Source organism: Chinchilla lanigera, unplaced genomic scaffold (assembly GCF_000276665.1).
Source record: "Chinchilla lanigera isolate Chin_1 unplaced genomic scaffold, ChiLan1.0 scaffold00057, whole genome shotgun sequence".
Classification (NCBI taxonomy): Eukaryota; Metazoa; Chordata; class Mammalia; order Rodentia; family Chinchillidae; genus Chinchilla; species Chinchilla lanigera.
Window position 1 is genome coordinate 655,000 of NW_004955458.1, and position 26,489 is coordinate 681,488.

At 41.4% G+C, this 26,489-nt stretch overlaps 1 protein-coding gene across 3 annotated transcripts in view; it reads left to right on the forward strand.

Annotated features, from left to right (window-relative positions):
- Sp1 (Sp1 transcription factor) overlaps window positions 1-22,361 on the forward strand; it is a 32,926-nt gene extending 10,565 nt beyond the window's left edge. For all 3 annotated transcript variants that reach the window (XM_005397176.2, XM_013520955.1, XM_013520956.1), the window contains 3 exons: window positions 16,700-16,868; window positions 21,175-21,374; window positions 21,671-22,361. In XM_005397176.2, the coding sequence (XP_005397233.1) occupies window positions 16,700-16,868; window positions 21,175-21,374; window positions 21,671-21,984 (683 nt within the window). In that variant the 3' untranslated portion in view covers window positions 21,985-22,361. The remainder of the gene's footprint in view (window positions 1-16,699; window positions 16,869-21,174; window positions 21,375-21,670) is intronic.
- The last annotated feature ends 4,128 nt before the right edge of the window (window positions 22,362-26,489 follow it).

The following is a 26,489-nucleotide window of genomic DNA, read 5'->3' on the forward strand; positions in this document are numbered from 1 at the left end:
AACAGTGTGCATGGCTTGATGAGTTTCACTTATAACACACCTGTCTCATCATTATCTGTGTAACCTGTCATGACATAGAGGATTTTCATGCCCCAGAAATTTCTTCCATACCTCTTAATAGTTGATAACAACCCTTGTGAGCAAGTATTTTTTGACATCAAAAAACTAGGCAGAATCTGTATTCTTTTTTTTTTTTTTTGTCTTTTTCAGACAGGGTCTTGCTATGCAGTTCAGGCTGGCCCTGAGCTCACTTTATAGCCCAAGCTGGTCTTGAACTCACAACAGTCCTCCTGCCTCAGCCTCCCGAGTGCTGGGGTTACTGGTGTGCGCCACCATGCCCAGCTTTGAAATTTTTTTTCTTAACTGTTTTTTTCTGATTTTTTTTTTTGTCTTTTTGAGATAGGGTCTTGCTATGCAGTTCAGGCTGGCCTTGTACTCACTTTGTAGCCCAGGCTGGTCTCGAACTTGCAGCGATCCTCCTGCCTCAGCCTCCCCATTGCTGGGATTACAGGTGTGTGCCACCACACCCAGCTTGTTTTTTTCTGATTGATTGATTATTTGATTGATTGAGAGACAGGTTCTTACTGTGTAGCCAAGCAGACCGTGAACCTCCAGTGATTCTTCTTTCTCAGCCTCTGAGTGCTGAGATTACAGGTGTGTGTCACCACGCCTGACTTTTAGTACTTTTCACTTTGACAGAACCTAAAATGTAGAAAGATTCAGTGACTTGCCGAAGGTCATTAACACTTTAAGATTGACCTATTTTTTCCTTTTTTGGTCTTTCTGAGACAGGGTCTTGCTATGCAGTTCAGCCTGGCCTTGAACTCACTTTGTAGCCCAGCCTGGCCTCAAACTCACAACAATCCTCCTGCCTCAGCCCCATGAATGCTGGGATTACAGGTGTGCACCACCATGCCCCGCTTTGACCTAAGTCTTTTGACTTGGAGATCAGTACTCTTTACACTACATTCACTACATTGTTTTATATTACCAGTGCTTTTCTTGAGTGTTCAAATACATTTTGTGCACTTCACAGTTCAGTTATTTTGAAATGTTATTAACTCGTAGCCTAAGATAGTAAGACAAAACAAATGGTGAAGTTAACTAACAACTTTTGTGTATGTGTGTGTGTTACTGGAGACTGAGTCCAGGAGTGTTCTACCACTGAGCTACATGCCTAGCCCTTTCTAAACATTTTTAGGACTATGGACCCAAAAAACACCCAGTAATGTTTGTTAGGTTTTTTTATTTTTTTGTTTGTTTGTTTTTGGTCTTTTTGAGACAGGGTCTCACTACGCAGTTCAGGCTGGCCTTGAGCTCACTTTGTAGCCCAGGCTGGTCTTGAACTCTCAACAGTTCTCCTGCCTGAGCCTCCTGAGTGCTGGGATTACAGGCGTATGCCACCCCATCCAGAACATTTTTTATTTTGAGACACAGTCTGGCTAAGTGGCCCAGCTTGTACTGAACTTTTTTTTTCTTTTGGTTTTTTGAGACAGGATCTCTATATAGCTCCGGCTGGTCTTGAACTTACTGTGTATCCCAGACAGACCTCAAACTCATGGTGATCCTTCTGCCTCAGCCTCCTGAGTGCTGGGATTACCAGAGAGCTCCACCACGCCTGACTACCTTGAACTTTTGTACGGGGACTATGCTAATCTTTTCTGTATTGTTCCACTTTAATATATGTGCTGCCAAAGCAAGTGCTGCCTTAAACTTTTGATCCTCCTGCATCATCCGTCCTAATAGCTGGTGTTACAGGCATACATCACCATTCTAGGCTAACAACTGTTTTGTAAACCAGCTTATGAATCAGAAGTTGTTGTAACCTGTTGGTTAATATGAATTTATTTAATCCATAATCAAATGAAGTATAATCAGTGATGTGGTAAAAACATACAGAGGAGCAAGATGGCAAAAGAGAAGAAAAAAAAGATGACATAAAATCACCTTTAGAAAACATGAAGATCAGGGACTGGGGATTTAGCTCAGCGGCAAAGCGCCTGCCTGGTAAGCGCAAGGTCGTGAGTTCAGTTCCCGGTACCGGAGAAAAACCAAAAAAAAAAAAAACCAAAAAAAAGAAAACATGAAGATCAGCTGTATGATATCCAGTATGTGTGGTATAGGTTTGCCCTTACCTTATTTTTTACATTTAGAAAGATGTGATCTGTTTTCCTGATGGTTCTTATCCCATGTGCCCCACCCCCACCCCCAATAAGCTGGAGACATCTTTACAGCAAACTTTAACTTTCTTATTTCTATTTTTGAGACAGGGTTTCACTGTGTAGTTTAGGCTGGCCTTGAGGTCACTTTGTAGCCTGGGTTGGCCTCTCCTCCCTAGGATCCTCCTGCTCCAGCCTCCTGAATATTGGGATTACAGGCATGTGCCACCATCCTTAGCTTCTTTTTTCTCTCTAGTTGCCATGTTTTTGGGGAAATTTCCTTTTTCTTAAAAAATTTATCTTGAAGTTGGGTAAAGCTCAGTGGTAAAGTGCTTGCCCAGCTAACATATAGAAGGCCTAGGGCTCAAGTCCCAGCATCCCTTAAATAATCTCAAAGTATTTTTGGGAATACGATTTAGCAATCCTTTGAGAAATTATTATTATTATTATTTTGTCTTTTTAAGACAGCATCTCGCTATGCAGTTCAGGCTGGCCTTGAGCAGACTTTTTGAGACTGGTCTTGAACTCACAAAGATCCTCCTGCCTCAGCCTCCTGAGTGTTGGGATTACAGGCGTGGGATTACACGCCCAGCTCCTTTGAGAAATTATATTGAGCTTGATTTTGTATAGCCCTATATTGACAGTTCATAGTAAATCTTACTGTTTTTGGCTTTTGTTTTGTTTTTGTTTTTTTTTTTTTGAAATGGGGTCCTCACTGTGCAGTTCAGGCTGGCCTTGAACTCATTATGTAGCCTAGGCTAGCCTCAAACTTGTGATCCTCCTGTAATCCCCCAAGTGCTTGGATTACAGATATATGCCATCATGCTTGGATTTCTTGGCAGTTTCTTTTTTTTTTTTTTTTAATTGAGACAGGGTCTTGCTATGTAGTTCAGGCCAGCTTTGTACTCAGTATGTAGTCCAGGCTGGTCTCCAACTCTTGGTGATCTTCCTGCCTCAGCCTCCTGAACACTGGTATCACAGGTGTACCCAGCTATTGGCAGTTTCTTACATATATGAAAAAGTATATATATATATTTTTTGAGTTGCTGGGGGAAGTTTGTTTTTTTATTTTTTAAGATGGTCTCGCTTTGTAGTTTAGACTGACTTTGCATTCACTGTGTAGTCCAGGCTGGCCTCAAAGTCATGGCAATACCCCTGTCTCAGCCTCTGTAGGGTGCTGGGATTACAGGCATGCGCCATCATGGCTGGCTGAGGGAAAATGTGTTTAATTTTTTGTTTCAGTACCGGGAATTGAACTTAGGACCTCATGCTTGCCAGGCAGGCACTGTACCACTGAGCTATATCCCTGGCCCTAATTTACAAAAATTTTATATTTTCTTTTCCATTTACCATTCTAGACCTTGGTTTTGCTAAAGCAGTGTTTTATTTTCTTTTCTACTCTCAGCTGATTGTATTATCTCATCCCTTACCTACAGGTGTCCCAGTACTTCAAAAATGATTAGGAGATAATTTAAGACATTTATAAAGGTCATTAATCTGGGCGTGGTGGTCCACACCTAAAATCTGAGCACTGTGGAAGGCAGGAGGATTTCAAATTTGAGCCTAGCCTTGGTAATTCATCAATTTAGCAAAAACCTGATCCAAAACGTAAAAAGGGCTAAGATGTAGTTTTGTGCAAAGACCTGGGTTCAATGTCCAGTGCCTCCAAAAAAAAAGTTAGAAGTTATCAAGGGTAATACAGTATCTTTTTTTTTTTTTTTGGTAGCCTTGAATTCTCCCAACCCCTTTTGCCTCAACTTTCTGAGTGCTGGGGTTACATGAATGAGCCACCGTGCCCAGCACAATAGACACTCTTTTACTCATGTTCAAGTTAAAATGTTACAAATATTGGTGAAGTCCAAAAAATATCTGAGCCCCCTAACTTTCGTTGTTGTTTGGGAATTGAACCCAGATCCTTCTGGATTTTGCAAGTACTGTCACTGGGCTGTACTTTCATTGGTGCTTTCATTGTTTGTTTTGGAGACAGGGCCTGGCTGTGTATCCCAGGCTGGTCTCAGGTGATTCTCCTGGCTCAGCCTCCAGAGTGCTGGGTTTACAGGCATGGGCTAACCATACCTGGCTCTTTTTTGTTGTTTTTGAGGCAGGATCTCACTCTGTTTCACACAGGCTTCAAATCTGTGAACCTTCTGCCTCAGCCTCCCAGAGTGTTGATATTACAGACATATACCTTAATGCCTGCCTCTGAACTATGTGATCTTATCAAATAATGATTCAGTTGTGTGTATATACACTTTTTTTTTTTTTTTTTGTCTTTTTGAGACAGGGTCTCACTGTGCAGTTCAGGCTGGCCTTAAGCTCACTTTGTAGCTCAGGCTGGTCTTGACCTCACAACCATCCTCCTGCTTCAGCTTCCCAAGTGCTGGGATTACAGACATGTGCCACCACTCCTGGCCACTTGTTTGCTTTAATCTGCTAGTGCAAAGTGAAAGAAAAGTAAAAAATTTAGTTCAGAACTGAATTTAGTGATACCTTGGAATTCTTTACTTCTTTTTTTTTCTGATTGGTTCTTTGAGACAGGGTCTCCATCTATAGTCCAGGCTACTTTTGAACTCACAGTGTAGGCTAGGAACTTACAGCTGTCCTCCTGCCTTAGCCTCCTCAGTGCTGGTGTGCACCGCAATGCCCAGCGGAATTTCTTTTCTTCTTCTTTTTTTTTTTTTGCCCAGTATTTCTTTACTTCTGTTCAGTCATAGAGTGAAGGTGCTTATGATTGCTCAACTTCTCATAGTGATGTAGACTCATAGACATACAAATATGAGGTATAATAGAAAAATACAGTGTTTAACTAAAAATGTAAGCCAGGCGGGTTGGCACACACCTGAAATCCCAGCACTCGGGAGGCTGAGGCAGGAGGATCGTTGCAGAGTTCAAGACCAGCCTGGGCTACAAAGTGAGTTTAAGGCAGCCTAAACTGCATAGTGAAACCCTGTCTCAAAAAGACATACGTAGATATATACATAAAAATGTACTACAGTAAAAGACCCATTGCCATTAATCCCCCTCAAATTCTGTCCATCACTTGAACATACTTATGCTATTATTCTTGCCACTTTGTGAAGCGGTTCTCAAAGTCCTTTTCTGCGAGTATCTTTAATTCTTCTCTCATGACTCTCTCCCTGTCTTTTTTTTTTTTTTTTTTTTTTGGTCTTTCTGAGGCAGCGTCTCAGTATGCAGTTCAGGCTGGCCTTCAACTCATTTTGTAGTCCAGACTGGCACTGAACTTGCAATGATCCTCCTGCCTCAGCCTCTCAAGTGCTGGGATTACAAGTGTAGTCTTTTAATGTAATATTTTAAAAATATTTTTTAGGCCCGGGGATCTAGCTCAGTGTTACAGTGCCTGCCTGGAAAGTGTGAGGTCCTGAAGTTGATTCCCAGTACCCCACCCCTCAAAAAAAATTTTTTTTAAACATTTATCGTTTTCTTGATCACTACTTATACAGATCTCTGAGACATTTATATCTACTCTGTATTTCTTTTTTTTCTTCTTCTTCTTTGAGACAGGGTATTGCTTTGTAATTCAGGCTGGCTTTGAACTCACTATGTAGGCCAGGCTGACCTTGAATTCATGGAGATCCTCCTGCCTCAGCCTTCTGAGTGTTGGGGTGACAGGCATGTAGCACCATGCCAGGCTTTTTATGTGTGTGGGAGGGTGCTAAGATTGGACCCAGCACCTTCGCACTAAGCTACATTCCCACCCAATTTTTATTCTGTATTTTGAAACTACGTCTTGCTAAATTGCCCAGATTAGACTGGAATTTTTGGTTCTCCTGCCTTAACATTTCAGAGTATTGGGATTTGAGATGTGTACCATATTTTCTGGCTTCAAAAGTAATTTTTTTTTTTTTTTTTTTGGCTTTTCTCCGGTACCGGGAACTGAACTCACGACCTTGCGCTTGCCAGGCAGGCGCTTTTGCCGCTGAGCTAAATCCCCAGCCCCTTCAAAAGTAATTTTAGTACTTTTGAATTTATATTATTTTACCCATTTATATTATTTTACCACTGTTACTAAACCAAAGTGACTGTGTTCTCTTAATTTTTATGGTCCTGTCCCTCATTTTTCTCTGGTATGTATGTATGTATATATATATGTATGTATATATATATACATATATATATATACGATATATTTACATGAATTTTTGATACCAATTTGTACATTGATTCATGATAAATAACAAAACTAGAGTGTTTAATAAAGAAAGGTTACCAAAAAATTTTGATGGAGGGACATCTCCAATAGTTTTGTTTAAAATTTGTGTATTTCCTTTTTCCTTTTTGAAACTCTTGCCTGGGGTGGTGGTGTTTTAAGTCCTCTCACTTCCTTACAGTGACACCTAGTGGTGTGAGCCTTTGCCATTATTGTGCTAATTGCCCTTAAGGAAAATTCCTCATTTTCTGGACTGCTTTTTAAAATCTATACACTGTTGGCCATGCATGGTGGCTCACGCCTGTAATCCCAGCACTGGTGGAGGCTGAGGCAGGAGGATCATTGCTAGTTGGAGACCATCCTGGGCTACAAAGTGAACTTAAGGCCAGCCTGAACTGCATAGTGAGACCTTGTCTCAAAAAGACCAAAAAAAAAAAAAAAAATCTATATACTGTTAATAATCCATAAGTATATTTTTATGAGGATGACTATTTATTTACTTACTTTTGAGACAGGGTCTTACTTTGTAGTTAGGATGGCTTGAATTCCTGCCTCTGCTACCTGAGTCCTGTGGTTACAGGTGTGCACCACCAAACCAGGCTGGCTACAAGGATATTTTTAATGAGAAAATTTATGTAGCTACAATATAGAAAATATAGGCTATTCAAAAGTGAGTGAAAAACTAAATACACTCACTGTTGCAGTCACCAGTTTGGTGTGCTCTTTGTGCTTTGTTTAAATTTTAATGTGTGTGTTGCTTTCTTCTAAAGCATAGCTTTAAATTAAAAAAAAAAAAAACACTTTATTCTTGTTTTTTTCTTTGTCTTTTTTTTTTTTTTTTTTTTTTTTTTTTGCAACAGGGTCTCTCTGTGCAGTTCGGACTGGCCTTGAGTTCACTTTGTAGCCCAGGCTGGTCTCAAACTCGCAGTGATCCTCCTGCCTCAGCCTCCCAAGTGCAGGGATTACAGGGGTGCACCATCATGCCTGGCTTCTTTATGTTTGAGACAGGGTCTCACCGTGCAGTTCAGGCTGGCCTTGAACTCAAGGCAGTCCTGCTGTCGCAGCCTCCCGAGTACCGGCATTACGGCGTGCGTCGCCAAGCTAGGACAAGTGTTCCTTTCAAAGTCATTATACTTGCTGGGTGTGGTGGAGAACACCTGTATTCCCAGCACTGGGGAGGCTAAAGCAGGATGCTTCAAGTTCTTTGCCAGCCTGGGCTACAGAGTGAGTTCAAGACCAGCCTGAACTGCATAGGAAAACCCTGTCTCAAAAAGATGGAAAAAAACTATCGAGGATGTGGCTAGCTCAGCAGCTCACCTGCCTGGCAAGCGTAAGGTCCTGAATTACATTTCTGGTACCCCTCTCTCCCCCAGAAAAAAACCCTGAAAGATGTTATACTTTATTTACCCATGTATTTCATTGGCTATCTAATGTTCCATCGAGTTACTTAGCAATTTCCTTATTATTTATGGTTTTTTGTACATTATTGCTGCTGTTATTTGTTTTTTTTTTTTTTGTTTTGTTTTTTTTTTTGGTTTTTCTCCGGTACCGGGAACCGAACTCACGACCTTGCACTTGCCAGGCAGGTGCTTTTTGCCGCTGAGCTAAATCCCCAGCCCTCTGCTGTTATTTGTTGATGAACATTTTTATGGATTCTAACCTTTTCTCAAAGTTTAAGTTTTTGTGTATTTGCTTACTAGTAGAGTGGAATGTTTTTCTTCTGCTGGTTTATAAATTGTATCTACTAGTTTATCTCTTGGCATGGAATTATTAATATGAGAAACTTGTCTGGGCATATTTTTGGGGGCATCTTTTAAAATAATAAAATGAGCTTGCTGTGGTGGTGCACACCTGTAACCCTAGCCTGTGTGAGACTATTTCCAGTTTGAAGCCAGCCTGGGATATATAGTGAGTTCAAGACCAACTATTACTTTTTTCCTTTTTTGTACTTCCCCTTCTCCCATTTATTGATTGATTGATTGATTGTCTTTTTGAGACAGGGTCTCCCTATGCAGTTCAGGCAGGCCTTGAGCTCACTTTGTAGTCCAGGCTGGCCTCGAACTCACAACGATCCTCCTGCCTCAGCCTCCTGAGTGCTGGGATTACGGGTGTGTGCCACCACACCCGGCTCTCCCTTTTATTTTGTGGTACAGAGATTGAACTCAGGGCCTTGCACAGGCAAGGCAAGTGTTCTGCCATTGAGCTATACCTCTAGCACTTGCTTTTTTAAATACAGAAGCCTTTCATTTTTATATGTGAAATGAATTTGTTTTGTGATTTCTTAATTCTTTTAGGGGATAGTGGCATGCTAGGGGTTGACCCCAAGCCCTCAGACGTGCTAACCACATACTCTGTTACTGAGCTATATTCCTTTCTCTTGATGAATTTAAAAAGGTTAGCCAGGCATGGTGGTATAAGTCTGTATTTCTAGCACTTCGAGGGGCTGAGGTAGAAAGCTTATGCATTCCAGCCCAGCCTAGGCAACCGTGACAGTGTCTCAAACTAAAAAAATTTGGAGCTATAACTCAATGTGAAGAACTGGGTTCAGATCCAGTCGTGGTGGCTTGTGTCTGTAACCCGGCACTCAGGAGGCTGAGGCGGGAGCATGAATCACTGTGAGTTTGAGGCCAGTCTTTTTTTTTTTTTAATAATTTTTTTTTTTTTTTTTGCTTTACCAGGGATCGAACTCACGACCTTGCGCTTGCCAGGCAGATGCTTATGCCGCTGAGCTATATCCCCAGCTGCCTTTAATTTTTTTTTTTTTTTTTTTTTTTTTTGAGGCCAGTCAGAACTACATAGCAAGACCCAGTCTCAAAAAACAAAAACAAAGCAAAATACTGGCTTAAATCTCTGCTCCTCACCACAGTCATATAACAAGGAATGCTTTGTAAAAATCTGATGATTTTTTCAACTGTGTCTGTTTAACTCCCTTTGCCTTTATCTTTGTTATTAATAGAAAGTAAGATATAGATAACAGTCTTCTGAGTTTTTTTGTGGTGCTGATGATTGAACCTAGGGCCTTGCACTTACTAGGCAAGTGCTCTACCACTAAGCTACATCCCCAGCCTGAGATGACAATCATATTATTCAAAGAAACTAGTCTTCTAATCTCTTCCTCTCTCCTCTCCTCCCCTCTTTGCTCTCTCCTTTCTCCTCCTTCCACCCTTCCCTCTCCCACTGCTTCTTCTCCCTTTCCTCCTTCCCCCTTCTCCCAATTTCATATGTCATAGATACAGGCAGCTCTGAAAAGCCCCACCTATGAGCACATAATCCCTAGACATTTTTTATTTTTATGTTTTTATTTTTATTTATTTTTTTTTGAGACAGTCTCACTGTGTAGCCCAGGCTGTCCTCAAACTTGAGCAATCCTCCTGCCTCAGCCTCCTGAACACTGGGACTACAGGCATGCAGCACAGTGCCCTGGCTAAAATATTTTTTGTTTTGAGACAGGATCTCAACTCAGCTATGCTCCTGCCTCAGCCTCCCCAAGTGCTGGGATTACAGGTGTGCACTGCCACGCCTGGCTTTCCATTTTTTGCTTTCTAGATCTATTTGTAAGCACTGAACTTTATTTTTCCAGTATTTTTTTTCTCTCACTATTAGGGATTGAACCTAGGGCCTTTTCACTGAGCTACATCACTAGCCCTTTTTAATTTCGTGAAACAGAGCCTTTCTAAGTTACCCGGTTGAGGATTGATTTTTGGCAATCCTTAGTCTCAGCCTCCCAGAGTGTGGGGTTGATTACAGGCATCTGCTCCTATGCCCAGCTAGTATCTTTTGAAATAACTTTATTGAACTATAATTCATACATTGTGTGATTCACCCAACTAAAATGTGTATTGCATTCAATTTTAGTATATTCTCAGAATTGTGCAGCCACTGCCATGGTGGAAGAACATTTTTATCACCCTATAAATTCCCCTTTTTCATTAGCGTTCATTTCCTTTTCTCATTGTCACCTCAAGCCCAAGATAACCGCTAATCTACTTTCCATCTCTGCACTCTACATAGTTCCTAAAAATGGAATCATGGATTGTTTAACTGGCTCTCACTTAGCATAGTGCTTCATAGCCCCTCCGTTCTTTTCCATTGCCTGATACTCTAGTGTGTGAATATACTATATTTTCTTCGTTAATTTGCTTATTAATAGACATTTGCGTTATTTCCACTGTTCGACTATTATGAATAATGCTGTTATTAATATTTGTGGGTTTTTTTGGGTTTTTTTGAGACTGGGTCTTTCCTTGTTGTCCAGGCTTGCCTGATTTTTAGATTCTTCTGCTGCAGCCTCCTGACTAGCTGGGATTATAGATGTGTGCCACCATGTACTGTATACAAGTTGATTGGATATATTTATGTATTTTTCTTGGTTGCATGTTAGGAAGTAGATTCAGTAGATTTTTTTTTTTTTTCCTTTTTCTTTTTGGGTACCAGGGATTGAATCCAGTGTGTGAAGTATGGTAGGCAAGCACTGTACCACTTGGCAGTAATTCTTTTTTTTTTTTTTTTTGCAATAATTCATTTATGGATTCAATCCCTAGCACCACCACCAAAAAAAAAGAAAAAAAAGGTTTAGAATCGAGTTTTTTTTTGTTTCTTTCTTTGAGACAGGTTTTATTTATTTATTTATTTGTCTTTTTGAGACAGGGTCTCACTGTGCAGTTCAGGTGGGCCTTGAACTCACTCTGTAGCCCAGGCTGCAGCTTGAACACACAGCAATCCTCCTGTCTCAGCCTCCTAAGTGCTGGGATTACAGATATGTGCTACTGTGCCCAGTTTACATTGATTTTTATATAGTACAAGTTACTAGTGAATGACAAAGCCTTGAATTGTAGAACATAAGGAAGTAATTCTTTGGACCCCTTTAGAGATGTGGTGTATTTTAAAAATTATCAAAAATTTTTTGGGTCCTTACCTACTTATAGCATAAACAGTTGGACAAAGAAAATGAAAATCTCTTATCTATTTGACATATAGTGAGGTACTGTAGGACATACTGATGTAGAGTACTCAGGAATATTTGAGTGGCCCAGTATAGTAATAACTTGATTCAAAAAAACAGTCTAGTTGGTCTTAGTGGCACACAACTATAAGTAACTGCAACTGCCTGGGAGGCAAGTTGATCACAAATTTGAGGCCAGCCTGGGAAGCTCAGGGAGGATCAATCTCAAAATAAAAACAATTTTTTTTTTTGAAGATAGGATCTCAAGGAAAAAAGAAAAAGGATCTCAGGCTTGTCTTGAACTTACTACGTTGCCTAGGCAGATCTTAAACTCCTGGAGGACCTCCTGCCTCCTGAGTGCTTATAGGGTGTATACCACCACACCCAGCTTGAAAATAAAAACAGAATTTTTTTTTTTGAGACAGGCTTTCACTGTATAGTTCAAGGTGGCCGTGAACTCATTGTGTAGCCTAAGCTGGCCTGCTACCTCAGTTTCCCAAGTGCATGCAACACCATGGCCAGTCCAGTAATAACAGTTTTGTTTTATTTTATTTTATTTTATTTTATTTTATTTTTTGTCTTTTTGAGACAAGATCTAGCTTTGTAGCCCAGGCTTGTCTTAAACTCGCAACAATCCTCCTGCCTCAGCCTCCCAAGTGCTGGGATTACAGGCGTGCACCACCATGCCAGGCACAATAACTGTTTTAAGAAGGGCTGAGGATGTAGTTCAGTGGCAGGAGTACTTACCTAATATATTTCAGGTCATGGGTGGTCCAATACTCAGTGCTAGGTAAGAAAAAAAATCATTTTTTTTCTTTTTGCATAGCTAGGAAATCTGTTTAGCTGCATGTATCAGAAAACCTAGTACAGTTGACAAAAGGTTTTTTTGTTTGTGTTTTTGAGACAAGGTCTTACTCTGCAGTTTAGGCTGACCTTGAACTCACTATGTAGCCCAGGCTGGCCTCATGGCAATCCTCCTGCCTTAGCCTCCCAAATGCTGGGATTGTAAGTGTGTGCCACATGCCCAGCTCACCAGAAATTAATTGTTCTTACATAACATGATGTCAGTAGTCATTTCCAGGTTGATGCAGCAGCTTACAGTAGAACCCCTGATCTCTTGTCATCTTATTAACGTACAACAGTGTCATGTTCGTAAGAGGAGCTGCTTCATCTCTGGTCGTTATACATTATACCTTCTTTTTAGACAGAATAAAGATTGGGTGATGAAGTTTGATTAAAGGAGGAAAAGGCCAGTCTTCCCCCAACCCCCTCAGTAATAGGGACTTAACCCAGGGCCTTTGCACTGAGCTACATTACCATCCTCTTTTTTTTTGTTTTTGGTCTTTTTGAGAGAGGGTCTCGCTATGCAGTTCAGGCTGGCCTTGAGCTCACTTTGTAGCCCAGGCTGGTCTTGAACTTGCAACAATCCTCTTGCCTCAGCCTTCTGAGTGCTAGGATTACAGGTTTTTTGTTTTTTTTTTTTAAACACAAGGTCTTGCTGTGTAGCTTAGGCTGTCCTTGAACTTACCATGTAGTCCAGGTTGGCCTCAAACTCAGGGCGAGGCAATTTTCATGGGATTGTAGGTATGTACCACTATGTCTGGCTCAAGGCCTCTTTTTAAATTTTTTGAGACAGTCTGGCTGAGTCAGTAGTTCGTTCAGGTTAGGCTCCAGTTTGGGATCCTTCTCCCTCAGGTTCTCAGGGATTACACGCATGTTCTGCGACATCTGGCCAGCGTAGTCTTTCCTATTTAAAGATCTATCCTAGCCAGGCATAGTGGCATAAATCTGTAATCCTAGTGGCCAAGGATATAGCTCAGTGGCACAAGTGCCTGCCTGGCAAGTGCAAGGCCCAGAGTTCGATTCCCGGTACCACAAAAAAGGGGGGGGGGCGGCTGGGGATTTAGCTCAGCGGCACAGTGCCTGCCTGGCAAGCGCATGGTCATGAGTTTGATTCCCAGTACCGGAAAAAAAAAAACAAAAAGAAAAGAAAAAAATCTGTAATCCTAGCACTCTGGTTGGATGGGGCGGGAGGATCATAAATTCCAGCCCAGCCTGGACAATTTAGTGACTTAGTGAACCCCATCTCATAATAAAAATAAAGAAAAAAAGGTCTGGATATGTAGGTCAGTGCAGAAGCCTTGTGTTCAATCCCCAGTGACAGAACAAACAAGAAGTTTAGTAGCAGTGGATGCCAAATATGTGATTATCAGAAATAACTCCTGACATTGCCAGATGTCTCCTAGACAGCAAAATAACTCCAGGTCTAAACTTATCTCACTGGCACATTTCGTCATATGTAAATTTTATCTCAGTTTTTCAGAAAAAGAAAACTCATTGGTCACTTTTGAAAGATTGTTTTTAAAACTGATAATTAACATTAAGCATATATTCTCTCATATGTTAATTTTATCTCACAATAATGAAGTAGTTGATATTTGTGGGGTTTTTTTTTTGTCTTTTTGAGGCAGGGTCTCACTGTGCAGTTCAGGCTGGCCTTTGTAGGGCAGGCTGGCCTGAGCTCACTTTGTAGCCCAGGCTGGTTTTGAACTCACAGTGATCCTCTTTCCACAGGTGTGCACCACCATGCCCGGCCAAGTAGTTGATAAGTGGGTGAATTTTTTGGCATTTTATATATATATATATATTTTGTCTGTTTGTTTTTGTTTTTGTTTTTTTCCAGTACCAGGAATCGAACTCACATTGCCAGGCAGGCACTGTGCCACTGAGCTAAATCCCCAGCCCTGGCATTATATTTTAATATCCCAAGTGGTCTATTTCTCTGCCCCTACTAGTAGTTTCAGCCAGGCACAGGGGGCACATATCTGTAATTCCAGACACTCAGAAGCCTGAGGCAGGAGGATCAAAGGTCTAAAATCAGCATAGACAACTTACTGAGAACCTGTCACAGAAGAAAAAATTAAAGGGCTTTATATACAGCTCAGTGGCAGAGAATATAATAAGCTCAATGCATCAGTACCAAACTTGGGTACAGAAGGAAAAAAAAAATACACTTCGTCTATTCTCTTTTCCTCTTCTAGTTTTCTACATCTGATTGACTGGACTAGGAAATGAGATTGGTGAAGTTATTGTTTAAAAAGACTGGGGGTATAGCTCAGCAGCACAGTGCCTGCCTAGCAAGCACAAGGTCTTGAGTCTTGGGGAAAAAAATAATAAAAAGTTGGGCATGGTGGTACATGCCTGTACTCAGGAGGCTGAGGCAGGAAGATTGCCATGAGTTAGAGGCCAGCCTGAACTACATAGTAAGACCCTGTTCTAAAAAACCAAGCCAGGTGTGGTGATGCATGCCTGTAATCCCAGCACTAGAGAGGCTGAGGCAGGAGAATTACCTCAAATTTGAGGCCAGTCTGGGCCACATAGTGAGTTCAAAACCAGCCTGAATTACATGGCAAGAACCTGTCTCAAAAAATAATAGTAGGGCTGGGGATATAGCTCAGTGGCATAAGCGCCTACCTGGCAAGTGCAAGGTCCAGAGTTTGATTCCCAATACCAAAAAAAAAAAAAAAAAGTAAAATAAAGTGACCGGGTATGGTAGTGCAAGCCTATAATTTAGTAGTGGCAAACTTTTGAGAGCTTTCACTGATAACAAATAGCCTGCTGCAGCACACATCCCATAGATTCGCCACCACTGCTGTAAATCTGGTACTGAAGAAAGCTGAGGGGGGCTGGGGATTTACCTCAGCGGCAAAGCACCTGCCTGGCAAGCGCAAGGTTGTGAGTTCGATTTCTGGTACTGGGAAAAAAAAAAAAAACTGAGGCAGGAGGTTTGGGAGTTCTAGCCTAGTGTGGGCAATGTAGCAAAAAAAAAAAAAAAAAGCTAGGTAAGTAGTTCAGTATGAAAGTCCTGGGTTCAGTTCCCAGTACTGCAAAAATAAATAAATAAATGAATAGAAAGTAGAATTCTTGGGCCAGCAGCCAGTTCAGTGGCGTAGCTCCTCCCTGGCAAGCTCAAGGTCCTGAGTTTGATTCTTGGTACCGCACCCTGCCCCCCCACCAAAAAAAAAAACAAACAAATGCTGTCAGGCGTGGTGCACACCTGTGATTCCAACACTCAGGAGGCAGAAGCAGGAGGATCATTGGAAATTAGAGACCAGCCTGAGCTACAAAGTAAGCTCAAGGCCAGTCTGTACTAGGTAGTGAAACTCTGTCTCAAAAAGACAAAAAAAAAAAAAAAGCTTTAAAGACTTTTGTTTGGAAGTGTAGTCTTACTACATACCCTTAGGCTGGACTAGAACTTACAGTGATCCTCCTGCCTCAGCCTCCCAAGTGCTGGGATTACCCACATATGCCACTGTGCCCAGCTTTAAAGCCTTATTTGCAATCACTTCCATAGTTTTTTAGCTCTGGAGGTAGTTGAGAATGAATAAAGGTTTTGGGACATGTTTCTATAACAGCATATAGCTCTCTCCACCCTAGCCTGCTGTCTCATTCTTTTTAATCACTGTTAAGTAGTCCATTGGAAAAGTTTGTTATAATTTACTTATTTCCTTTAAGGTGTACATTTTGTTGTTTTTGTTTTGTTTTGTTTTTTTCCGGTACTGGGAATCAAACTCATGACCTCGCGCTTGCCAGGCAAGTGCTGTGCCGCTGAGCTAAATCCCCAGCCCCAAGGTGTACATTTTGAATCTTTTCATTTTTTTTGTATTATAAAACTACAGCAAGTATAATTGTCTATCTTTGTAAGGTTGTGAGTATATCCATAGGATGGTGCTTATTGAAAGTACGTGTGTGCATCTGCAATTTTAAACAGTTGTATTCACTAGTATGTAACTTAATGATAGAGTGCTTGTCTCAAATGTGCAAGGCACTGGGTTCCATCCCTGGTACTACACACATAAACACAGGTCGTAAGAATTTATCACCATCTATATTTGAAAGTATATAGTTTCCTATATGCTCCCCTGTCCCACATATTACCAGAGCTTTTAGCTTGTAATCTAATAAGTGAAAAATTAGAAATTCATTATAGAGTTATGCTTTTAGAATTATGAGAGTGGCTTTTGTTGTGTCTCAGGGGTAATTATTCACCTAGCATGTGTGAGGTCCTGGGTTCAATCCCTAGCACTGCCAGTAAATACTGAATGAGATTGGTCAGATCTTCATATGCTGGCGGGCTCTTTAGATTTTCAGTGCGAGATTTCAAGTGTGAGTATTATTATTTGAACATGGCTTCCAAACCTTGAAGAGACCCAGGCACAGCACCTTTAGTCTCAGCTGCTTGTGAGATTGTGGTAGGAGATTCACTTGACCCTGCAGTTTGATGTGCCAACCTGATCTATGCGGTGAGACCCTGTGTCCAAAGAAAAACACATGAAGAAATAGTATTATGAATGTGAGGTGTCACTGAGATGCCTGTACTGTCAGGACTTTACTGCTTCCCATTTTGACCCCTTTTTGTTTTAATTTTAGGTGATCACGGAGCTCCACTTGGTCTCCATGGAACAGGTGGTGATGGCATGCATGATGATACAGCAGGTGGAGAGGAAGGAGAGAATAGCCCAGATCCACAACCCCAAGCTGGTCGGAGAACCCGGCGGGAAGCATGCACCTGTCCCTACTGTAAGGACAGTGAAGGAAGGTGAGTATAAAGAAAACTGGACTGGGGATATAGCTCAGTGGCATAGCACCTGCCTGGCAAGCCTGAGGTCATGAATTTGATTCCCAGTCATCCCCTCCCACCCCTGCTAAAAAGAAAGAAAGAACTAGTGAATTTGGAGGTAAGAGGATGGGGGTGGTAATTTTGAATATTTCAACTCAGCACCATGTTTAGAGACATATACCTGTAATCTGAGCTATTCAGGAGGCTGAGATAGGAGGATCGCGAGTTTGGGATCAGCCAAGCAATAATTTAGCGAGACTTTTTCTCAAAGTACACTTTTCAGAATGGGCCAGCCATTCAAGAGGCTAAAGGAGGATTGGGAGTTTAAGGCCAGCTCTGACTACATAATGAGATTGAGTCTCAAAAAATAAGTACAGTGGACCCTTGGTTTAAGAACTTAGTTCATGGGCCAGGGATATAGCTCAGTGGCATAGCGCCTGCCTGGTATGTGCAAGGTCCTGAGTTCAATTACTGGTCAAAAAAAAAAAAAAACTCAATTCATTCCTGAGGGCTGGTTGTAACTCAAGTTGTCAATTGAAGGCCCAGGCTCCTCTACACAGCCTTCAAAATCTCTCTCCTATATACAGGCAGATCTCAGCATCCTTAGGTGTTGGCCCAGGATTTCTCAATTGACCCCCATACAGGAAAAGATGTTGTAATGTTCCTTCCAGAACTTTTAAAAGGTTAAATCTGTATCTGAGATCATCTGGAAGCACAGGCGGCCAGCATTTAGGTCATAAGTTAAAACTAAAAATCTGGTCATAACCCAAGTCATTCGTATGTCAGGCCAGTCATAACTTGAGAATCCACTGTAAATAAAAAGAGCTGAAGATGTAGCTCAGTGGTAGTAGAGCCATCCTGCTTATTACCGTGTACCACAAAATGAATAAATGGAGGAAGTGAGGATTGACTGGGGATGTAGCTTAGTGGTAGCGTACATCTGGGTTCAACCTCTAGTGTCTCATACACACTATAGTCATGCTTACTGTAGATAGAAAATTCTTCCATGGAGGAATCTAAACTGTCCTGCAGAACAGAGTTCTGGCAGATTTTTTTCATTAGTAGCACCTGTTACTTACCTCTGTTGAGTTACATTCTTTTCCTTGAAGTCACTGCTTTTGAAACAGAATAGAGCTGAGCATGGTGGCACAGGCCTGTAATCCCAGCACTCAGGAACCTGAGGCAGGAAGATTGCTCTGAGTTCAGTTGAGGCCAGCCTGGGCTACAAAGTGAGTTCAGGGCCAGCCTCAACTGCACAGCAAAACCCTGTCTCAAAAAGACCAACAACAACAACAAAAAGAAAAGTTCAAAAAAAAAGTCATTTAGTCTTTAGTCTTTAAGTGCCTTTGACAAAATCTGAAGTGTTGTCCCAATAAAATAATTACCAAAATAGAAAATAAGAAAAGTACGCAAAAAGAAAATAATTTGAATTTAATAAATAGCAGCTTATCTTGTGTCACAGGAAAAGCAGATGAGCTGCTAAGTCACAAGCACTGTGAATAGTACATGTAGCTCTAACAAAGCTTAACATAGCAGTTCATGTTTTTGAAGGAAGTGCTTAGTTCTACCTAAGTATGACTTCACTTGTTACATTTTTTTCCTCTGATATGTGCTATTCATATGTGCGGTTAAAACCCAAGAGAATTCCCTCTTGGAGCCGGGTGTGGTGGCGCACACCTGTAATCCCAGCACTTGAGAGGCTGAGGCAGGAGGATCATTTTGAGTTCGAGACCAACCTGGGCTACAAAGTGAGCTCAAGGCCAGCCTGAACTGCATAGCGAGACCCTGTCTCAAAAAGATGAAAATTCCCTCTTGGAAGCTTCCCCACTGTCTGCTGGGGAAGACACATGACAGAAATTGGTTTGTCAGATAAACATTTGAGAACTGATTCCTGAGAGGAGCTTGGGATCTGCTCTGTATAGGCATTTTTTTTCCTTTTCTCTTCCTTCATTTAGTTAGGATCCTTGTCCCCCAACCCTAGCCTTTTTTTTTAGATAGGGTCTTGCTGTATTACCCAGGCTGGCCTAAAATTCCCGGGCTCAGTGGATCCTCCTATTTCATCCTCCTGTGTAGCTGAGACTACAGATACATGCCACCAAACCTGACTGTTCTCTTGATTTTAATCCAGCCATTCTTGTTTTCTGCTGACATCCCCGATACTGCTCTTGCTGTTCAACTTTTAATCTATAATGTATGACTTTTTTTTGCTAGGGGGTTGTTTTTGAGACGGGGTCTTGGTGTGCAGTTCAGGCTGGCTGTGAGCTTACTTTGTAGCCCAGGCTGGTCTTGAACTCGAAACGATCCTCCTGCCTCAGCCTCTGGAGTGCTGGGATTACAGGCATGAGCCACCACGCCTGGCTTATCATGTATGACCCTTGGCTGGTAAACTAATAGAAAAGTTTTATAATTATAAAATATTTGTACTGTATTTTCTTTTAAGATTCTTTACAAAGTCCTTAAAAGAATAGACCCTTCGTTCATTGAGTAAGTCTCTAGCCAGAGATTTCACCATGTTATCTTGTGAAGTGGTACACACTTATAATACCAGCACTTTGAGAAGCTGAGGCTGTGTTATAAAAGAGAAGGATCACAAGTTGCAGCCAGGCATGATGGCACATGCCTATAATCCCAGTACTCAGAAAGATGAGGCAGGAGGATTCTCTAGAGTTTGAGATCAGCCAGGGCCAAATAAGCACATTTAAGGCCGGCCTGCACTATATATAGCAAGATCCTGTCTCAAAAAAAAAAAGTTCAGCTCAGATGCCATGAGACCTACCTGAAAAAAAGATTGGGAATTAGTTTAGTGGGAAGTCTGTGGGCACAGTCTCCATTGCTGCAAAAGGAGAAGGAGAGTAGGGAAGAAAGGAAAGGAAGTATCACTATGTCGTCGTTTCTTTTGAGAAAAACTTGGATGGAGAGTTAAACATTTGAGAAAAAGACAAAGACACACTTCCGAATTTCACAGGTCACCATGAGAGTGATCGTCTCTTTAAACATCCAGTGCTGTTAGTTAAGGACGAGAGCAGTAGAGAGGAACCTAAAGTTTGAATTTGAGAAATTAAGAACCAAAACAAAGGGCTGGAAATGTAGATCTGGGTTTGATCTGCAACATGGCCAAAAAAAAAAAAATTGAAACTACAATCACCTCTAAATTTTTTTTTTTCCTTTTATTTTGGTTTGGTTTGGTTTAGCTTTGTTTGGTTTGGTTTTTTTGAGACAGGGTCTCACTATGTAATTCAGGCTGGCCTTAAACTCACTATGTAGTCCAGGCTGGCCTCAAACTCATGGACATCTTTCTGTCTCAGCTTCTGAAGTGCTTGCATTACTGCCATGCCTGGCACAAATTTGTTTATTTTAAAAAAGATGTCTTCGTTGAGTATGATGACACACACCTGTAATCTCAGCACTTGGAAGGCCAAAGCAGGAGGATCACCACAAGTTCAGGGTCAGGCTGGGCTACAAAGTAAGGTCCTATTTCAAAAGACCTCCAATCGGGCTGGGGATTTAGCTCAGCGGCAAAGCGCCTGCCTGGCAAGCGCAAGGTCGTGAGTTCAGTTCCCGGTACCAGAGAAAAACCAAAAAAAAAAAAAAAAAAGACCTCCAATCAATCAATAAGTAAATAAGTAATAAAATAATTAATTAAATAAAGTAAGTTTGGGACCTGCATATGGCAGTGTACTTCTGTAACCCCAGATTTCAGGAGGCTGAGGCAGGAGGGTCAAAGCCCCAGCCAAGTATGCTGGCACATGCCTGTAAATTGAGCACTCAGGAAGGTGAGGCAAGAGGACCGCCACAAGATGGAGACCAGCCTGGGGTACATTGTAAGCTCAAGGCCAGCCTGAACTATGTAGCAAGACCCTATCTCAGAGAAGCAAAAAAGAGGGCTTGGGGATATAGCTCAGTGGCATAAGCACCTGCCTAGCAAGCGCAATGTCCTGAGTTTGATTCCCAGTAACAAAAACAGAAAAGAATAGAAAGAGTTCAACCCCAGCCAGGGCTGCATAGTAAGTTCAGGCAAGAATGGACTACATAGTGAGACTCTGTCTCAAAAATGAGAGAGATGGAAGGGTGAAGGAAGGGAAGAAGGGAGGAGTGAGAAGAAAGCTTAGGGTCTGAGATTGTGCTCATAGCTCAGTACTAGAACACTTACGTAGTGTACATGAATCCTTAGATTCCTTCCCCAGCACTGGAAAAATTAAAGATTGAGTTAGGTAATTATTGTTGATAGTTTGTGGTCCTTTAATTTCTCTCTCCAGAATGAGTAACAGTATATTGTAACTTTCAGGGGCTCTGGCGATCCTGGCAAAAAGAAGCAGCACATTTGCCACATCCAGGGCTGTGGTAAAGTGTACGGCAAGACCTCCCATCTACGGGCACATTTGCGTTGGCATACAGGCGAGAGGCCATTCATGTGTACCTGGTCATACTGTGGGAAACGGTTCACACGTTCGGATGAGCTACAGAGACACAAGCGCACACACACAGGTGAGCAAGAGACTAGGGAAAAGAGAAATAGGAAGGAAGGAGCCAGGTTTCAGGGAGGACTAATGACCCCGTTACACTTCTCAGTCCCTGTCCTGGCTACTTTTCTGCAAAATTTCGCTGTCTTTACAGCATATTCCCAGCCTTTGTCTAAGTTGTTTTCCTCTAAAACAAAAAAAAGGAACTAGCCAGATTGCTCGTTCCTTATCACCTTCTGATAATGTAGTTAGAAAGTGGTACACTGGGCAGGGTATCCCACTTCCTGACATGTCAGCTTCTTACCTTCCTTCTCTTCCTAGGCGAGAAGAAGTTTGCCTGTCCTGAGTGTCCTAAGCGCTTCATGAGGAGTGATCACCTGTCAAAACATATCAAGACCCACCAGAATAAGAAAGGAGGCCCAGGTGTAGCCCTGAGTGTGGGCACTTTGCCCCTGGACAGTGGGGCAGGTTCAGAAGGAAGTGGCACTGCTACCCCTTCAGCCCTTATTACCACCAATATGGTAGCCATGGAGGCCATCTGTCCAGAGGGTATTGCTCGTCTTGCCAACAGTGGCATCAACGTCATGCAGGTGGCAGATCTGCAATCCATTAATATCAGTGGCAATGGCTTCTGAGATCAGGCACCAGGGCAAGAGACATATGGGCTAATACCCATCAACGTCGGGATGCAAGTTAGCATGGGTCCAAGAGACATGTGGGAAAGAGAGCCATGAGGCATTAAAATACATGGTGGTGGGAATTGGGGGAGAGATACAAGAGAAGAGATGGGGTCCTGGAACCCATCTGTATCATCACTGCCTCCTTGAAGGTGGGAAACATTAGTGAAAATTCTGTTGGTGCCATCCTTTGATGAGCATTTGTTTGATCCCAGTTTCTCTTATACTTCTTATCCTAGCCTCCCCTTCCTGAGTTTTCCCTTCTCAGCTCCGTGGTGGATCCCTCCTTTCCTAAAGCCATCATACTTTGATAAATATATATGATCATTGAAATACTTTTTAACAAAAAAAAAGAAAAGAAAAACTACTAATAACTAGTGTGTTGATAGAAGAGATATGAGGTGATATTTTTCTCAAATTTCTCTTCAATAGTACTTCCTCAACTTTTATTTCTGTTTGAAAGACATCCAGACCCAGGATCCAGGATTCTACATTTGTTTTAAGTACATGAAGGAGGCAGAAAAAGAGGTGGATAGTGGAAGGAGGGCATTTGCAACGAATGAAAAATGGTTGCATAGGTGGCAGTTGTTTAACGGTATTAATAATTACTAAGTCTGATTGGTTTAGACATACCAGTTAAAAGAGGTCAGAAATGACTTAACCCAACTGTGATGATTAATCTTGATTGTCAACTTGAATGATTTGAGAGCTGTCTAGGAGATGAGTAAAGCATATTTCTGGGTGGGTCGTGGAGGCAGTATCTGGCCCCCGACCCCTTTCCTGTCTGGCTCTCTTCCTTCTCTATCTACTCTGGCCACCATAAGGTGAGTAGCTTTCTTCTGCCACACTCTTCCACCGTAATGCTTCTGTCTTGGGGATAGCTGACCATGGACTAAAACCTCTGAAACTGTAAGCCAAAATAAACCTTTCTCCTTTGGGTTATGTGCACCAAGTATTTTGTCCTGGAGACAAACTCTGCCTGATATGCCAACTATACGTTGTCCACAAGAAATTGAAACATAATGATCAGATTAAAAGTAAAGAGCTGGAGAAAGAGATGCTTTATTCACACCAATCAAAACAGCTGGAATAACTATGTTAATCTCAGACAAATAAAACATCAGAAAAAAGAACATTACCAATGATCAAGAGGGACACTATGTAGTGATAAACGGGTTAGTTCTCCAAGAAGACATAAAGTGCATGATTGTGGCCATTGGTATTGTCGCCCTAGTCTGTTGATTTCCAGTGATCTGAACATTTAGGTGATGTTCAATTAGTATAGTTCTGAGAGTCCTGTTGCTTCAAACTCAAAAATCTGCTTAAAATCTTCCAAGATTCAGAGGGAAAATAATTGTAAATACCTGCTTTATCCTGGGCATTTGTATGCCCTTTATTTTTGTATGCATATTACCTCATTTAATCTTCACATTATCCTTTTGGTATGGGTATTTTGGCATCAATTTTCTAAATCAGGTTGCTTTCATCAAATAATACTTTGTTTATTATTTTATTCATGAGATATTTATCAAATACCTGCTAGGTATTAGAATAATGAACTGCATATGACACAGAGCCTCCCTTCAAGAAAATTCCTATCAAATATCCCATTCACTAGTTACAGCTCATTCAGTCCTTCCAACATTGCCAAAAGACAGTCACCAGGAGAGCTTTCTGTGTGTTGATTTTCTAGATAAATAAATAGAGGAAGAGAAGTTGTTACTTGCCTGATGTCTCATGGTCTGTAAACAGTAGACTAAAGATTTCATGCAGGTGATTCTGAAGAGCTGATGTACAAAATGGTGATTATGGGTAGTAATTTCATATTGTATGTTTGACATTTGCTAAGAGAGTAGATCTTAATCCATTTCCCATCGGCCCCAAAACACTTGCAGAAGTGCTCGTGGCTGCAGCAACTACATCAAGAAAATTTGTGGATTCCAGTCCTAACCTTATCTCCAATTTGACACCAGGTGTCTTCCTTTTATTGTTATCTTCACATTGCTCTAGTATACCAAAACAAAAGACATGATTATATTTACAGCTTTCTGTTTTAGTAGAATGCAGTAATTCTTGATAGCTTAAAATTGAATGAATGTTGCCAGCAAGCTGCATTTGTCTCTTGTAAATGAAAAGTGGTTCTTAAGTATTCTCACCAAAAGTATACAAAAAAGGTAACTGTTGAGGTGAAGGATTTGTTTTAACTTGATTGTGGTAATTATTTCACAATGCAAACATATATCAATACATCCCATTGGATGCTTTAAATGTATGTACTTTTTGTCTCCTAATAAAACTAGAAATTTTTTATGCAGGTCTGCCTCTAAATGTAGTATGCACCTTCTACTGTTCTAAGTGTGGTATTTTATTGGAAAATATGTGAAATTGATTTGCCGTGTAAAATTCACCAGTGTCAGATCGATTAAAAGTTCTGCCTATCTGCATAACTACATGAAGCCATGCGGACCATTTATTCCCAACCCTTCCTCGTGGCCAGCGCTGCATGGACTGTGACAGTTCTCTAAAATGCCATATGGACGTTAACGCATGACATTTTCTTGTGCAGTGGTGAGAGAATTTCTGCTTTGATTTCCTTCGTCCCCATATCAGCCTATCAATATCAAGGGACCGAAATCTCCATGCAAAACAGTTAACCTCATACTTAGATGCGTCAGTTCTGACAATGAAGCACAGAATTTACCACCTGCAGCAGCAAGCCAAACTCTATGCAACTACGAGTGAAGGTGAAATACTATGAATTATTCTTGGTGGTCTACGTTACCCAACCCTATATAATGGGAGAAGGTACTCTGTTGAGATGAACTGTGAAGTTGGTCAAAAGCATGGCACTCTGTCTCACATCTGAGGACAAAATACTCATCTACGTAAGACTGTCTGCCATGGCCAAGGCAAGCCATGAAAGAGATTTGGATGTCACAGCAGGTGGTCATTAAGTGACAGCATGAAAAAGCATGAGATACTGTTTCCTTCAAAATTAAAGATTTGAGCAGTTTTTTGGACCAATAATCATAATCTTTATATTATGATATTACATATATATGTATATGCATACAGTTGGCAATGAACAGCTCCTCAGAATGAGCTGCTCCTTGGAATTATCATTTCTTTGTTTTAAAAGTGCTGGAGATTGAACCCAGGGCCTCATGCATGCTAGGTAACCTCTGAATTACATCCCAAATCCCCAGAACAACCATTTCTTACGTGAAGACCCAACACAAACATTAAGCAGGTGGTTTTCATTGAGTTTCAGGTCTGGGTAAGATGGTAGGAGCGTGACCCACCTGGTCTCTCACACTGAAAACAATCAGTATGGGCAGAATGCATGGAGGATTCCAAAAAGGAATGCAGAACATGCAGACTGGGAAGAATACAACTTGAAGTATCGTAGAACTGATAGGGAAATTATAGGTTTTTCTCTCCAGTATCCCATAGATAAACTTGGTGCAGATTGGTGCCTGGGAGGAGCACCTGCACATAGCAGGTGAAGCCTTGAGTTTTGGCTTGAGAAAGGGAAGGAACTCCTAGTACTCACAGAGAACTAGGGGAATCTGTCTTTTTCTTCTTTATTTTCTCATGCCCTAACCTGTGAGCAGCACCAGGAACCTGGCAAAGCCACACAGTAAGGAAAGACAACTTTGCTCTCCGCTGGGATGAGCTGTGGAGGAAAATATGGAGGAAACCCCCAATAGGGGACAGGAAATCCCCATTGCCTTTATCCTTTCTCTGTTCTTCCTCCGTCTGGCTACAGATGTGTGCACAATGGCGGGTGGTAACTGTAGTATAAAATTTCTGGCTGGGGGACAAGCAGGTGGATCTCCAAGGAACTAGAAAGGAATGAGGAGACTGAACTTGGGAAGCACTTAGGGTAAAGAACTCATAAATTGCTTGTGAACCCCTGGGCTCATTCCTGAGCTACGTAGATATGAATTTCACCCTAAAAGCACATACAGACCTTGAGGAAAGAACTGCAGGATAGACGAGCACCCAAGCGCCATACCGGCCTTAGTGTGGTTCAAATGTGGGACAGAGCCTGATAGCACTTCCAAAGCTTTGTACACACAGCTGGTATTGGGAGTGCAACCTACAGATGGCAGGATGGAACCACTGACCTGAACTCTACCTGACAGCTACCTGCTCCTGATTCTTTGTAGGATATAAACAAAACCCATAATTTTATAATGTAATATTCAGAATTCCACCATTCAGTCAGAAACTTGCTCACTATACAGTGAACTGTATGACAAAAGGCAGTCAACAGATAATAAAAGTGGACATGACAGACACTGCATTTATTTGACAATCTTCCAAGAAGTAAGGGGAAGTACTCTTGAATAGAAAGGGTGAAACTCTTATTAAAGAAATACAGGGTGTAGTAAAGAACTAAATGAAAAATATTAGGACTTAAAAATACAGTAATCAAAATAAGCTCACTGGATGGAGAT